General features: G+C 59.1%; 1 protein-coding gene across 5 annotated transcripts in view; it reads right to left on the minus strand.

The window, feature by feature from the left end:
- VAV2 (vav guanine nucleotide exchange factor 2) overlaps nucleotides 1–15,730 on the minus strand; it is a 171,723-nt gene that overhangs the window by 3,664 nt on the left and 152,329 nt on the right. For 4 of the 5 annotated variants that reach the window (XM_064579525.1, XM_064579527.1, XM_064579524.1 and 1 more), the window contains 10 exons: nucleotides 15,632–15,720; nucleotides 13,078–13,094; nucleotides 12,271–12,292; nucleotides 11,213–11,340; nucleotides 9,917–9,991; nucleotides 8,670–8,722; nucleotides 7,289–7,405; nucleotides 5,728–5,815; nucleotides 4,574–4,697; nucleotides 2,619–2,773 (listed from right to left, as the gene is read on the minus strand). In XM_064579525.1, the coding sequence (XP_064435595.1) occupies nucleotides 2,619–2,773; nucleotides 4,574–4,697; nucleotides 5,728–5,815; nucleotides 7,289–7,405; nucleotides 8,670–8,722; nucleotides 9,917–9,991; nucleotides 11,213–11,340; nucleotides 12,271–12,292; nucleotides 13,078–13,094; nucleotides 15,632–15,720 (868 nt within the window). The remainder of the gene's footprint in view (nucleotides 1–2,618; nucleotides 2,774–4,573; nucleotides 4,698–5,727; nucleotides 5,816–7,288; nucleotides 7,406–8,669; nucleotides 8,723–9,916; nucleotides 9,992–11,212; nucleotides 11,341–12,270; nucleotides 12,293–13,077; nucleotides 13,095–15,631; nucleotides 15,721–15,730) is intronic. The other variant, XR_010407732.1, reaches the window with a different exon arrangement.

The following is a 15,730-nucleotide window of genomic DNA, read 5'->3' on the forward strand; positions in this document are numbered from 1 at the left end:
GAAAATCACTGTTTTTCAACCACGATACGAATAAGTGATGAGACAAAATTCACCAATGAATGATAATGATAAACTAGTAGGTGAAAGTTTAATGTGGAACAGGATATTTAATAATTTCAAAGTATTACCCTGGAGATTACTGATTAATTACAGTCACTTCACAGTGGAGAGACTCAGCAGATATCACCTTAACCAAATGATCAAAATTAATGTTAGAATAATAGGACAAACTGACCTTATATACCTCTGGATAAGACACTACAGTACTGAAAAGGATATAACATCTGCATTATGTTCCCACTGAAAATACATAATATATAGCCTAATCACAAAGAAGTATCAAACTTAAATGGAGGAAAAGTCTACAAAAATAACTGACCCGTACTCTTCAAAAATGTCAAAGTCATGTGAGACCAAGAAAGGCTGAGGATTGTTCTAGAACAAAGTTGAGGGCCATAGCAAGTAAATGCAATTCATTTAGGTAGACAAGACACAGTTGGGACAACTGGTGACATCTGAATATGGACCGTGGATTAGATAATCATATTCTGTCAAAGGGGAATGTCTTTGATCGTAGGACACTGAAGTACTAAGGAGTTTAGCGGGGAGGGATAGGACTTCTGCAATTTACTATCGAATGGTTAAGAGAAAAATAAGCAGAGAGGGAGGGAGAACACAAATGATAAAGCAAACATGCAAACCATTCTTAATTGGTAAGTCTGGGCATGTGAGAGCTCTTTGTGCTATAGCAACTTTTCTTTAGGTTTGAAATTGTGTCAAATACATTACAAACGTTTTATAACGAGAACAGAAAAAAAGAAAACGAAATAAAGAGGTGTTCAGATCCCACAAAAACTAAGAATTTATTAGTAGCAGACTCACACTAAAAAACATACCTAGAAGAGGGAATTTCAGGCAGCAGGAACATGATTTTGGGTGGAAATACAAGAAAGCATGAAGGAATGGGGAGCCCTGGGAAAGGTAAATAGGTGGTAACTCTAAACAAACACTAACTGCTTAAAACAAAAATAATGTCTCATGGGACTGAAAAATATATAGAATTAAGATACATGACAACACCTGCACAAAAGTTGGGAGGAACATGAATACAGTCAAAAGTTGTAAGGTCTTTGCATCATCCAGGAAGTAGTAAAAGTACTAATTTAAAATGGGCTCTCAGAAGTCAGAGTGCATGCTGTAATCCCTAAGGTATTAACTCCTAAATAAATAATAGGAAAAGAATGGCCACCAACGGGACAGGAAGTAGAATAGAAAAAAAATATATATGTATATACTGATTAATTCAAAAGTAGGCAAGAAAAGAGGAAAAAGAAGAAATGGATGTGACAAATAGAAAATAAACAGAAAGATGACGGATTTAAATGTAAGCAGCTCAGTAATTACAGTAAATGTAAATGGGCTATATACACATTAAAAGGCAGAGACTGTAAGAACAGACTAGCTCTAAAAACTCTGTTTAAGACAACATTTTATCTTATAGCTCCCTTAAATATAAGGATACAAAAAAGTTGAAAGTAACGCAAGAGAGAATGAAGTCTGCCACATACAACACTAACTCCCCCCCACAAAAAAAAGTTGGCTTGCTCGAACAACACAAAGTTGACTTTAAAGCAAGAAGAATTGCCACAGACAAAAAGAAACACTTCACAACAGGGTCAAAGCAACAGGAATATCTAGTAATACTCTAAGCCAGTAGTTCTGAATCACCTGGGAAACTCGTCTATTCCTGACCTTCAGGATCTGGGTGAGGAGGACCCAGGTATGTGCTCATTGAATTACAGCCCCAGGTACCTCCAGTGCTGGCGCCCTAAGGGCCACTTTGAGAGCTAGTGGTTCAGCCCTCCAGGTCAGCTGCCCAGGACTCAGTGGCCTCACACTTCTGAAGGGATGTGGGGTGGAAAATGGATCTGACCCCAGGCCTCCAAAGGGCAGCCAACATGCTAGGTGGAGGCAGACCAGCTCCCACCACCTGGCCACGGAATGGTGGGCAACAGGAGCCAAGGCAGGCCGACCCTCCACAGCCCAGCGTGCCTGCCTGCAGGCAGCTGCAGCCCCAAGGATAGCTGGACGTTTCCAAATCTGCCCCACGTGGGGCTCTAGTATCCTGCTGGGTGAGTTCTGACAGAGACAGGTCAAAGCCATCGGGTCCAGACAGGGTGCAGGGATAAGGGGCCATAGAGTGTTGCAGGGTCACAGGGTGGACAGGGAAGAGAGAGTCCTCAGGAAGAGCATGAAGGGGCAGGGTGGGTGGGAACATGGTGTACCCCTTCCCATCTCCCCATGACGTAAGTGAGGCCAGTGAGGACTCCTGGGCCTTGCTCGCATCCTGAGGTCTCTGCCTGCACAAAGGGCTTGGGTACACGCAAGTAACATGAAGAGTGCATACGAAACACATGGCCCTGCTGTGGCCACAGAGGACCACGGAGCAGGCCTGAGCCCAGATACAGCGTCAAATGGGCCTGGATCCAGCTCCAACCGGGGCAGCTCGAGTCTGTGGCTCGGGGGTGTGGGCATGGTGCTGGGGCAGGCTGCACTGAGATGCCAGCCTGCCCAAACCCGGCCCGCAGGCTGAGCCAGGCCACGTCTGCCCCACTTACCCGTCCGTTGGCCTCGCCCTTCCACCAGCCCTGGTCCCCGCCAATGCGGCTATAGATCTTCACCACGTCACCTTCCCGCAGCGAGAGCTCGCGCATGTCCCGGGCGGCAAAGTTGTACCTGGCCACGGCCGTGCCAATGACACGGGGCGTGAACACTGTTGGAGGAGATGGGCAGGGTCACACAGCTGGCGGCAGGGCCAAGCGTGGACCCCTGGTGTCTGGCCCCCTGTGCAGAGAGGAGGGCTGTCTGGTAGAAAGGCTCCGAAGGCACAGACTATTCTCCTATTCTGCCCAGCCCCACAGGCAATGGCCTCCTCGAGCCTCCCATGAGGGCACTCGGAGCGGTCGCCAGCCACACTGGGGGCCGTCACAGCCAAGTGTGGTCATGGGGTCAGAGCAGAGGCCGGTGTTCTGACCACTGCAACTCCCGCAGGGCCTCCCCCTGCATGCCTGGTGCACAAGTGTCACCTGGCCAGGGGTCAGCTGAGTGACCACTGCCCAGCTCCCAGCCTGCACTCTGATGGAGCACCTGGAGCCAGACCCCAGGGTCCCGGGCCCGACTTCCAGATCCCCAAACCAAACCAGACACCTAACTAGACCAGCTCAGTGGGGGGCCCCGAAGCCCCGTTGAGCAGGGACAACATCCGTGATGGAGGGGACACACACAGCGGCTGGGGAGGGGCTCTGACTCTGGCAGCGGAGGGCCACGCAGTCGGGGCCGACTGACACCCCGTCCCCCTTCCTCCAGGGCCCGCCCGATCTGCTCCCGCCTTCGCCCCGAGGGTGGCCGCCCAGCTGTCTGCCGCTGCCAGGGGCAAAGCTCTCAACAAGCCAGGAGGGACAGGGGCTGCCGAGCTGGGGAGTGGCCATCGGGGTGCGCGAGTCCGAGAGGTGACGGCAGCGAGGGGGGCAGCGCCTGACCGCATCCTCAGCCCTGCCCTGGCGGCCGGCCCCTCCCGTCCCTGGCCCGGCCCCTCGGCCCCGCCCTGCGCCGGGCTGCAGGCCGCTGCGGGCTGCTGTGGGCGGGGGCTGCAGGCCGGGCCCCCCCACGCCCCGAGCGCCAGTGGTACCTGACCAGAAGGGAGCGGAGGAGCCCTGAGAAGCAAAGCTGAGGCCCTGAGGACTGAGAAAAGAAAAGTTGTAGGAGGCGCAGGAAGCTGCAAAGAGGCGAGAAAGAACGTGAAAGCGGGCCCGTGCGTGCCCAGGCACATGCAGGCAGAGCGCAGGGCGCGTGGGGCCGGGCCTGCCCGGGGCTTGCGGGGCGCAGCCTGGCGGCCTCCGAGCTGCCCCTCCCACCGCCTCTCTGGGCCTGTTCCCTGGAGAATCTGGACCACCTCCTCCCAGCGGGCGGGCTGGCTCCAGGCTCTCGGAAACTATTCATGCAGGGAGCCCGGCCTCTCGCCCCGCGCACACCAGCTGCCCGCTGAAGGTCCACTGTTCCTCTCCTGCCCTGCTCTGCCCCGGCGGCTGGGGACGCGGGGTGGTGCAGCGGACAGCCGTGGGCTCGCCCTGCCTCTAACTCCCAGTGGGCCTGAAGCAAGACGCCCCCCTGTCCTGAGCCGTGGAGCCCGGCCCACAAACGGACGCACCAGCTCCAGCTCCCTCACAGTGAAGGCCCCCAGGGGGCTGGGGCGCAGGGAGGGATCTAAGGACAGATGGGACCTGCCCTGCTCTCTCCCCATGCTGACTCTGGGCATGGGTGCCAAGGCCCAGAGCGGCCATTCAGAGCCATTCAGAGCCATTCAGAGCCCGCACTCCCCGCCTGTCCCGCAGACCAGCCAGGACACCCTGGCTCAGGAGGGGGCTGTGATGGGTTTCTGGGGGTGGGGACGGGGAAGGGGCTCCTGGCCTCGGTCCCACAGAAAGCCTTCCTCAAGGGCAGGGAGGCGGTGAAGCCAGGGCCGTGGGAAATGGGCAGAGTGAGCGCTGGTGTGCCGGGCGGGCGCGGGCATTACCTGGGGACCGGCTGGAGGCCCTGGAGGCCGCGCGCTCCCTTGACTTGTAGGGGTACTTGAGCGTGGTGTCCAGCTGCTTGAAGCTCTCCTTGAGCGAGTGGCACTGGTAGTACTCCACCAGCTCCTGCAAGACACGCGCGCTCGCTGGTGCTCTCACCGCCTCCAGGCAGCCCTCCCAGGTGCCCTGGCCTCCCTCTCCCCCGTTTCACTTGGCACTCGTCCTCTCCGCCCAGCACCCCACCCAGGGTGGGTGGTCCGGGTCGCAAAGACCTCTGAGCCAGCAGTCTCTCTCCAGCAGCTGCTCAAGGAAAATCAGGGGTGAAAGCCAAGACCGGCACTCGGAGGCTCGCCGCAGCGCCTTCTGATGGAGAAAGCCTGCAACCCCACGCGCCCGGCACCAAGGAAGGGCTTCCCGAAAGACCAGCAGGTGCCAGCGACCGGCTGCCGTGTGGCTACCGGCCCGGACAGGAGAGGGCTGTGCCCACGGCGAAGTTTATCACGTTGAAAAGCAGGCCGACAGCACAGTGTGGCCAACGGTTTCGTTTGAGAACCGTGATATAAACCACACCTAAGCTATTCTTCGAGGTCGGGAGGACTCACCCTGAAATGTTAACACTGGGGTTGGGGGGGGTGGGAGACTGTGGATACTTTTTACTTTGTGCTTTTCTGCGGCCACTGAGGGCCGTCAAAGGGCTCAGGTGCTCGAGTCAGATCCTCTCGGTACACGTAATGCTCGTAAGTTAGGAAAGATACCACAGGTCTCACTTTAAAATCCTGTGAAGAAGGCCTGTGGTTTTACCTGCATTCTGGCTGGGGAGGGGGGCGGCGGGGGCGTGTGGGAGCTGGGCTGCAGGGATGCAGGCAGGGCAGGCGGGCCCTCCCCTCACTGTCCACCCAGGTGAACCCTTCGGGGGCAGAAGTCCCAATGCGGGGGCTGTCATGAGGCCCGAACTATCCCAAGGAGCCCTCCAGACCCATTTCCTTGGATCCTCCCCAGTGATGCAGAAGCCCCACCGGGCTCTTGGCCCTCTGTGAGCGTGGCCTGCAGATAGCAGGGTGCAGGGGGCCTCTTCTCTTGGTCTGGCGGCGGTGGGACCCCCAGGCCCTCCCCTGACCCCCATGGACCAGGCCACGGGAGCCACAGGATCACGTACCAAGAGGCTTTCAAATTTCTTCGCTTCTGTGATGTGGATCCAGCTGTCCTTCTCCACCACCTTGATGTGTTTCACCTCGTCGTTGAACCTGGGCAGAGTGTTTGGGCCATGGAGGTCATGACTTAGGCCAAGCACAAACCCAAGCTGCCCCCCACCATCCTCACCTCCTGGGCTTGCATCCTCGGGTCTCCGTTCAAATGTGACCTTACAGAAAAACCTCCTCATACCCCCTGCTCCCCAAATACCACTCCAGCCCCTTGCCAGCTGGTACCAAAGCCAGACAGACACCCCAAGAGAAGGAAACACACCAGCAACCATTATGACTATAGATGCAAAAGTCCTCAGCAAACCACCAGCAAGCTGAATCTCTCCCCACGTGTATGCCTACATAAACCAAATATTTGAGAAGGACTCCGCACTACACCCAGTGGGATATTCCGGGAATGCAAGGTTTGTTTAACAACTGGAAATCGGTTAATGAAACAAACAACTGGCAGATAATCCAATGTGGCCAGCGGCCTCTCCTGGGGGAGCCTTTGTAGACCACCCATGGTTTCTCCGGGATTGAAAGTCAGCGGGGGCGGGGGGGGGTGCTCACCCCACCCCCAGCTCCTGGGCCGGTCTCAGCCCCATGGGGGAGCCCTACAGGCCAGGCACCCAGAAGATGCCACGTGATCTCCCATCAGGTGAGTGCGGTCTCTGCCACTTCCTGGCTTGGTGCTGGCTGGCTGACCGCACCACGGACCTGCCCCTCGGCCCGCCCTCCGTTGTCACTGTCCGTGATGCTCCCCGGGCCCACGACAGGTGTGCGGGAACCTCTGCTGGGGAGCAGGGCCTGCTCACCAGGGACCTGGGCCACGTCCAGCTCCTGCACTGGACATTGTCCCTTCCGACGCTGGTCTCCTTTGCTCCCACTACTTTAGAGCCGGTGGGCTTGTTTCACGCTCCAAGCATTTGTGGGATTCTGACCTCCAGCAGACCAGTGGAGGCCTTCCCCGGACACAGGCCACCCTGAGGGGCGGCAGTCGAGAGCTGACCAGACCAGACCTTGGGGGTCATCATAGCCGACAGCCCCTATTTGCTGGACGTGGGCTGCCAGGGGCCTGACCCAAGATGTCCAGTGGGCATCCTATGCCGATGGTGCCCAGCCACCAGGCAGACTCCTTCTTCCGAAGGGGTGGTGGCAGATGCACGAGAGGACAGCTTCTGGGCAGAGGACAACCAGATCAAAGGCCACTGGCCGAAGCCGCGAGGCCATAGTGGTGTGACCTTCCCATTCTCTCCAAAGCCCACCAGCGGGGCTGCCGGCCCCTAACCCCCATAGTACCCTTGCCCACAACCTGAAAAACGTGGGACCAAGCCCACCCCGTGGCTTTGGGCAGGGCCTTCACATGTGTCCCGGGCCAGCTACACTGTGCAGACCCACTGACAGGCTTTCATCCCAAAGGGTCCTGCTTAGGGCAATGAAGTCCATGGCCACCCCCACCCACGAGGGACGTGGGCTCGTGGTTCAGAGTGGCATTGGGGGAGAGGTCTCCCTGCTCCCCGGGCCACCACGTACTTGATGCTTATGGCAAAGCGCTCTGCCTCGGCCGGCCGCTCCCTGATTAGGTAGGTCCCGCTGGTGTGCGACTTGAGCAGGTTGTCGGTCTGCTGCCTTTCCATGTTGCCCGCAAACCTAGCAGGTGGGACGAGGCCGGAGGTTAACACTGGCACTGCCTGGAGGACACCCAGGCCTCTGCAACAGCGCTGATGGGCATCATGAGCCACCTGAGCCCCTGCAGGAGGGGCACTCGTGGGGTGACATCGTCGTGGGGAGGAATGAGGCCCCCAGGCCCCAGCCCGGCCCCCGGGAGCTTTCTACAGAACCTGGTCTGCAAGAGGGGCTCGAGCAACATGAGCATTAGAGCAAATTTCTAAGTTTTCGCTGTTGGAAAAGCAAGTCATAAACACTCATGTGTGGATTTTTTACTTTTGTTGCAACACATGGGAACCCGCGGACATCAATGGGTTTTGCACAGACTGACAGGCTGCCGCCTCCCTGAAGGGAAGCCACCCTGGAGAGAGCCAGGCGAGCCCCACTGCCCCCTCCCAAACAAACCCCTTACCACCTGCACCGCCCGCCAGGCCGACTGGGGACTGCGGTAAATAATGTGCAGCTGAGATAGAACCTACAGCGGAAATGGAGCATCTCTGTCACTCCCTCAAATGAAAATCACAGGCCTGTCCTGCACCCTCGACCCTGGACAGGAGTGCGGGGAACACGGCACCGGGCGGACAGACCTGCGGCATCTCAGGCTTGGAGGGGAAGGCCAAGCCCAGGGGCGGAGGAGGCCAGAACCCCAAGGGCGCAGGGGTTGCACCGCTGGGCACAGGTTGAGGCCCAGATGGAAACCTCAAGGCCAGATGTGTGTGGGGTAGGGGTTTACCGCCCCTGAGGTAGCCGCCCATGGCTCTGTGGCCACCACAGGATGCAGAACACAGGGAGCTACGACCACAAGGCCAGTCCTTCGAGGCAGCCCGGGGGGCCAGCAGGCAGACCAGTAAAAGCTGGCCCCCCGAGCCGACCTGTATCTGTGACTTGTTCCTAGATCGTCTACCTTCATGCTCTCGTTAATCCCAACAGCGCCACGGTTCTCATCAAGCCGCTCCATGCGTACATGTGTGATTACACATTTGGCCTTAAATATCCCACTTTCCTATATTTTCTATGATGAAGCTCATGTTAAAAAAAAGGGGGGGCTTCATTCTTCCAAATGATAACCCGATGACCTGTTTTCGTGATGGGGAAAACCCGCCTCGGGGTAGAGAAGACTCCCCCAGGCTCCCCGAGACATACGGCCAGCAGGGCTCAGCCAACCTGGACACAAGCAAGAGGCAGCCGGGGGACCCCTCCCGGCCTGCTCCCGGGCTCACGGGGCCACCGCAACTGCCCCACTCACCAGGGGTAGGCGGTGTAGTCGATCTCCCGGGATGGCGGCCGGCTGATGGGCGGCTGGCAGGAGAGAATGTTCGGGTTAATGTCCTGCCCCAAGTGGGGCCAGAGGGGCCCTGTGACCAGCGCCCTGACCCTCGGGCCCAGCACTGGCTACCGTGCTATCTGTGGACTTAGCCCCGGAGCCACCGGACTGCGAGGTCCCAGTGGGTTTGATTGAATGTGCAGCGACCGACTGATAGGGTGCAAATCCCCAAGGAGAGGTGACAGAAGGCTGCAGGAACGTCCCAGCAGGGACGGGAGCACATCCTACAGCTAGAGTTCCTTGCTACAGACGGGCTCAGGGCCCCAAGGGCAGGTGTCCTTTGGCTGGCGGCAGCCTCTCCTCCAGGTGACGGGCCACACGCTGGCCAAGCAGCCCCGAGACCCCACGCCGCCCCCTCACCAGCCAGAGGTCCCACCCTGGCCCCCCCTCACTGTGCCACAGGCCAGGCAAGGCCTCATGGACTACCTAACCCCTTCCACCCCATTCACCATGTAGATGGGGAAACTGAGGCCCAGGGCAGGAATGGGACCTGCCCCAGGCCACCCAGTGAGTTAGTGATGCTCTTCCTCCTCCGCTGTCTGGTCCCCTTACGCTGGCGGATGGGGCCAGAGGCCAGGCGGGGCCTGGAGGGTGCACCGGGGCTCCCGTGGTGTTCTGGACCCACCTCCTGCTCCCTCTGGAGAAATTTCCCTCCGGCACTTTTGAATGCCTTTTTTAGAGGGTGGGTGGAGGTAATTCCATTATTCACGACTGACTGCTTGATGCCTTTTGTAACAGAGGAAGATTTGCTCCATACTACTCAGATGAAAGGCCTTTTTCCAAATATCCTAAAGTCTAGCTCTGAATTCCAACGTTCAGGGGAGTCCTCTCCTCCCTGGGGCTGTAAAATAGTCCCAGAAGACTTACAGAGTCCCTAAAATTTGGAGAAAGGTGACATTTTTGGTCTTCCGTCGATTACGACTGCTGCAGAAAGGCCCATTTTTGTTTTTCTAAAACCACGAGAAATGTAGCACCCAACTGGCCGAGCCCCTCAGACCGAGGGCACCCCTTGCCCCTCAGTGCCCCCCGACGCCCAGCTCCAGGGCCAGCAATGGCTACTCAGCAAGGATGTGCTGACCAAGCCCAGATGCCCCGAGTGAGGAGACAGCCCTCAGAAGCCCCAGCCTCCCGGCCACTGCGCTCCAGAAGCTTCTGTGGGAAGTGCTTACCCTTCCGTCCACGGGGCAGGGCTTCACGGACGAGCTAGGAAAGTAGCCTGACTTCCTGGTTTGCACCAGCCGACCCTGGAAGGAGACAGACGATGGGGGCCGGGCCGGGCCAGTGGGAGGGGGTGCAGCGGGCACTGCCGTGCGGCTCAGCTTATCCTAAGGACGGGGTGAGGGCAGGTCCTAAGAAGAGCATGTGTCGGCAGCGCTCCCCGCTGTAGCCTCAGCTGACCTCATGACCGCCGGGCAGGAAGGCGGGTGGCGTCCCCACTTTACAGATGAGAACACTGAGGCCCAGAGAAGTAGTTGAGAGACTTGCTCGGAGCTGGGGTTAGAGCCCCACCCCAGCTGCTCTCCAGTCCTTGTATCTACAGGGTGTTTCTCAAACTGAAGGGGTGTGTGGACTGGGGGCATCTGATAGAACCCTGGGAGGGTCTGCAGGGGCCGGGGCTCCCAAGGTCCTCCCGGCCGCTCCTCCTCGGCCTCCCCCTTTCACACTGGCAAAGCCTCTCTGCAAGGCCACCCAGGACCAATGGCTCTGGGGACACCTGGGCCTGGGAACTGGGCAGCTGGGGTCAGAGTGGGACAGAGACTTTATACTGCAGACCCCCTTCTGCACCTTCCGAATCTCCAGTTATGTGAAGGTGTGGTCTAGCACAATAAATTCATCTGTAAGTATGGAGTGACAAATGACCATCACAAAACAACAGTGATGGCGGTAACAGTCACGGAAACATAACAAACATTCACTCTAAGCAGGTCTCAGTCACCCCTGGCCGGCCAGGCTGGGCCGGGTGCCCCGAGCTCCCGTGGCACCATGCTGACCCCTGTGGGTCTCGGGTGCCCAGGGGCAGGTGGGCGCAGGAGGGCTCCGCCTTTGTGGGCCTGTCCTCAGAACAGTTTCATGGCTCAGAACCGTAACCATCCCGGGACACCGTGTCCCCGTCTGTCTCTGCTCCACCACACAGCAGCTCCTTGGAGGAAGTCACAGGGTCCCCCACCCCCCTGGGGCCAGCACGACACCTGATTGCCCCATTGCAGTTCTGACCTGCATTGGGCAGGTAGGCAGGAGGTGGGCAGAGCCTTGGGGAGGGTGTGCAGGACGCACCCCAGCAGGAGGCACACACGGGAGGGGATGCTGTGCTCGGCCCGTGAAAGCGGACACCCCGAGGAACACAGGGCTGGGGACCCCTGGAATTCCTGCCTGGGCGAGAACTCCGGACTTGCTCACAGCCTGCCTCCCTCCACCGGGGATGGTCCCTGACCCCCAGACCTGCCCCTCCGGGCCCCAGGACCCACCTCCCACCACTGAGACTCGGGGTCGCCTCTCAGCAGCTCGATCACATCGCCCGTCTGGAAGGTCAGCACTGGCTTCCCGGGGGGAGCTGGGTTGCCATGGTAATTCTGCACGGCCACCATCTTGGGACCTGCGGGCACAGGGCAGGAGGGGGCCCCTCGTTCAGTGACTCGGTCCTGGCCGGCAGCCCACCCACCACTGACCTCGGCTCCCCAGGGCTCCTGGGTGAGGGACCCTAAATTCTTCCCATGAGACCCCAGGTCCCCTTGTTAAGTGTCATAAGGAAACCGTGGGACTAACGGATTCAGGGGCTCGTTACGGCAGTGGCTGCTTACTTTAAGTGGCACTTCCTGTGTTTTCCTCCAGACCCCTTTCTAATCTGTGACTGAGAGTCCGTGTGTGGAGCAGGACACGGGGTACCCCTCAAGGCAGAGATGGGGGACCAGGGGCAAGTGAGACCCAGGGGCTGGCTAAGGCCACACACAGCTGGCTGGGGCGGCTCTTGGGCTGAAACGGGGTCCCGGCTGGGCCCCCCAGGCATCTGCAGGGCGCTCGTGGCCCAAGCCCTGCTCTGACCCCACCAGCTGCATGTGGGCCTGTCTGCAGGCCTGGGCCCAACACGGGTGTCCCGGGCCTCAGTGTGGCTCTGGTTTTGCTTCCTGACGATCAGGCCACGGTGGCCCAGCCCCGCTTAGACTGCACAGCTCGGCTCCCGATGCCGTCCACCCTCAACAGTTAAAAGCCACGTTCCTGCCACACGGTACAGAGCAGGGGGCACGAGGACATAGGGATATCGGCCAAGTGACAGAAGCGGCCCTCTGAGGCCCACCCCGTGGAGGGGGGGCTCCGGCTGCAGCCCTCCCCCCTGGAAGGACCCTGACCCTCTGCACGCTGGGCCCTCATCAGACACTACAATGGCCCCCCGGGGACGTGGCCGTGGAGGGAGCCTGGAGCCCAGAAGGCTGGGCGAGGCTGGGCAGTCACAGTGGCCCAGGCCTGGCCCCCAGAGTGACCACGGACCTGGATGGCAGCTGAGAGGGCCCGAGTCCCACAGACTCACCCGGTCCTGCTCCGGAGGCGTCCTGGGAGGGCAAGGACAAACCACAGTGATCAGGGAGGGCTGCCCCGGCATCGACATCCCCTGCCCCCCACCTCCCTAGAGAGAAGGGTCGAGGCAGGAAGCAGGGGGAGGAGAGGGACACATCCCAGAGTCCCACAGGCATTCGTGACACGGCTTCACTCTGACAAGCCCTCCCCTATTCTTACCTACCCCCTCCACCTCGGTGCCCCTGCATTGCCCCGGGATATCCATCCCTCACCATTAACTCCCACCTCTTCCAGGAAGGCTGCCCTGACCACGCCAGCCCTGGGGGCCTCCCTGCTCTGAGCCTGGGGCTTGTCATCTCTGTCCGGGGACATGTCCCACTGCATATGCAACCGAATGCTAGAGCTCTTCCCGCCTCCATGAGGACATTTCTGTACCACACACGAGGCCTGGCGAGCACCCTGTAAGGGCTGGTTCATTTGACTAGACCCCATGGCGGGGATGTCTGCCCTAAGTCAGCGGCACAGAGGGCTCTAAGCCCCATCAGGATGGGGGGGCTAGTGGGTGGATGCCTGTCCCAGAGCTGGGCACCCGCAAGCCACGGGGCAAGCAGAGCCCTGTTGGGACCTCCTGTGCACGGGGACCCATTTCTCCTGAGGCCCACGAAGGAAATTGAAGGCCCCGATGAGCAACAGTGGCCAGTGTGCCAGCCAGGGTGGGCCCAGCAGTGGTGAGATCAGGAACAACAGGCGTTTCTGGCTTGGGGACACAGGGCTGCGTGGGGTGCAGAGTGGCAGGAAGGGAACAGTTTGGAGAACTCACCAAGTCGGCGGGAGAACCTGAAAAGGAAGCACGTGAGGTGTCAGCAGCAAGCCCCCGGGGGGTGAGCTCCCCCCCACATGAGCACAGCCGGCGACCACGAGTGTCCCTCGTTTACTTCCGCCGGCACACTCGGAGCGCTGGCTGTCGGGGGTCCCCAGGGAACACAGGCTGGCAAACAGGTTTCCCGCCTGGGCTGACTCTGCTCTCATGGTAGCCACGCCCGAGAGCCCCAGGTGGAACGTGGGCTCAAAGGCAAAGCTTCCACGCCTGACTAGGGATGCCTGCCACGGGCCGGTGACAAGAGGTTGTCAGGACAGACACCACCCATCTGCCTGCGCGCTCGCTCCCAGACACGGGGCTCCTCCGCTTGTCAGATGTCCCGAAGATTCTTCCTGCCTGCCTCGGGGTGCCCCCAGGGGAGGAAGCGGTGCCCAGCTGGGCCCCAGCCATCCGGCAGGCGGGGCCGCCACTCCACCACCGGGCGAAGCAAGGACCACAATGGCTAACGCGACCTGAACACCACGTGACACTCTCGGCAGACCGCTTTGGACAGTCGCCGACAGCCCTACGGAACAGAGACAACGGGCCCGGTGGGCACCGGGTGGGGAGGAGAAGCAGCAAGGCTTCCCCGGGCAGAGGCTCTCTGGGGGGGGGGGGGGCAGCGCCGTTCTGGGCCATCCTGGCCCCGGTGGCAACACAGTTCAAGCTGCCTCATTGCGGGTCACAGGCACTGCCCGGAGCCCAAGCCCAGCACAAACGGCGAGAGCGCTGGACCAGCGCGGAACTCTCCGGAATAAAACCAGGTGCCCAGCACGGGCTCTCAGTGACATGGGGCGGACGCCCATGATAACTTCGGCTTATGGAAGACACGAAATCGCCCGCCTGGTGAGACCCCACTCGTAGGCAGGATGGAAAGCACACAAACATGAGAAGAGACTGGGCGGGGGGACAGGCGTGTGCGGCAGAGGGAACAGGGCGCATCGGCGAACGGTGGTTGTCTGGCTGGTGGGACCGTGAGTGGATGACCTGCTCCTTTACTCTTCTCTACGTTTCCCCAATTTTCCATGGAAATGAGCATTTTTAATAATCAGGAGACTAAAAACCCAGAAAGATTCATTCTAAAAAAGAAAACTTGAAAGGAAATACATCAAACATCACCTTTAGTTATTTCTTTATAACTTCAGGGATGATATTTACTTTCTTCTGTATTCCATTTCTTCTCTTTTTGTCCCCAAATTTTTGGTAAGTAATTATGTTACTTTGAGGATCAGAGAAAAAAAAAAAAAAGTCAAAAGACATGAACTGTCCCGTCACCCGTGTGACAGAACACGGCCACCAGAGGGCGGTATCGATGGGCAAAGCTGAAAAGCCGCGTTTGTGCCCACGGGCTCTGGCCAGGACTTCCAGCCCAGAGGAGGCTCGTGGGGGAGTGGAAGGGGCTGCATCGGGCCTGTGGCCGGAGGAGGGGGTCTGCCTGACCTGTCGGACCCTCCTCGCAGTCAGGGCGCCGGGCCAGCAGTCACAGTAAATGAAGAACAAACTAAATTTTCTGTTCTGCTGGTGGTGGCTCAGGGTGACAAGCAGGCCTGATACGGTTTTCCATCTACCTGGAGTGAAGTAACCCCGTCTCTGAGTGCAACTTCCCCGAGTGTGGATGCAGGGCAACGGACCGTCCCAGGGGATGTGGGAGGATCAGGGGCACCCACGTGTGGTGCAGGGGGCAGAGCCGACCCTCGGCAGGTACCCCCGCTCCCAGACTCATGCTGCAGCATCCCCACCTGATCCAGTGCTCAGCCAGCCCTGCCTGCGGTGGCTCAGAACCGTCTCGGGCTTTCTGGCTGCCCGTCCAGCTGTTGCAGGCGGGGTACTCCCCCAAATGCATCCGCCAGAGGAGCCTGGGCAGCCCAGATGTCAGCCTGGCAGGCTCGGGTCCCCTCCCCTCCCTGAGCCTCAGCTTCCCCCCCGACACCTGGGCACGAAGAGCATGGGAGCCCTGTAGGTGTCGTGCGTGTGTGCATGCATGCATGTGTGCACACGTGGGCACGCTAACGTGGCTAAAGGCGTGGCTCAGGAAGGCCAGACCTGTCTGGGTGCAGGAGAACCAGGAGTAAAGAACAGGTACAACCAGCGTTTCTCTATGATCAGAAACGTCCACGCAACTGCCAAGAATGTTCTGTGCCCATTTTGGGGTGGAGGTTCTGCAAGTTTACAACCGGAATGGGGTGGGGGTACAAAGAGGCAGAGAGAAGCGCGGGAGCCCCCCTAGTGAGGAGGGAGCACTTTGGCAAGGAATGCCCCACAGGCAGGGCCTCTTGGTGCTGTGTGGCCCGGGCCAGGTGTCCTCCCCTCTCTGAGCCCTGGTTTTTCTCATCGGGTCCCTGCTCCGTGGGGTCTCAATCGTGGGAAAGGAGAATACAGGAGGATGGCTGGGCCAGGAGGGAAGTACCGGGGCAGCTGTGAGCCACAGGACCCTTAGTTCAGGGTGGGTCACGGGGCCCCGAGGAGCAGCCCTGGAGGCTTGTGTGTTGCAGGCAGAACGGGGGTCGGTACTCACTGATCTTGCAGGGAGGCGTCACTTCCAGACACTCCTTATGGGCCCCGACACCACACTTGGTGCATAGGTAGCCCTGGTAAAATGTGCCCCTGCATGGAG

The sequence above is a fragment of the Mirounga angustirostris genome, unplaced genomic scaffold (assembly GCF_029215605.1).
Source record: "Mirounga angustirostris isolate CCGP_5_RB_7025 unplaced genomic scaffold, mMirAng1.0.hap1 SCAF_15, whole genome shotgun sequence".
NCBI lineage: Eukaryota > Metazoa > Chordata > Mammalia > Carnivora > Phocidae > Mirounga > Mirounga angustirostris.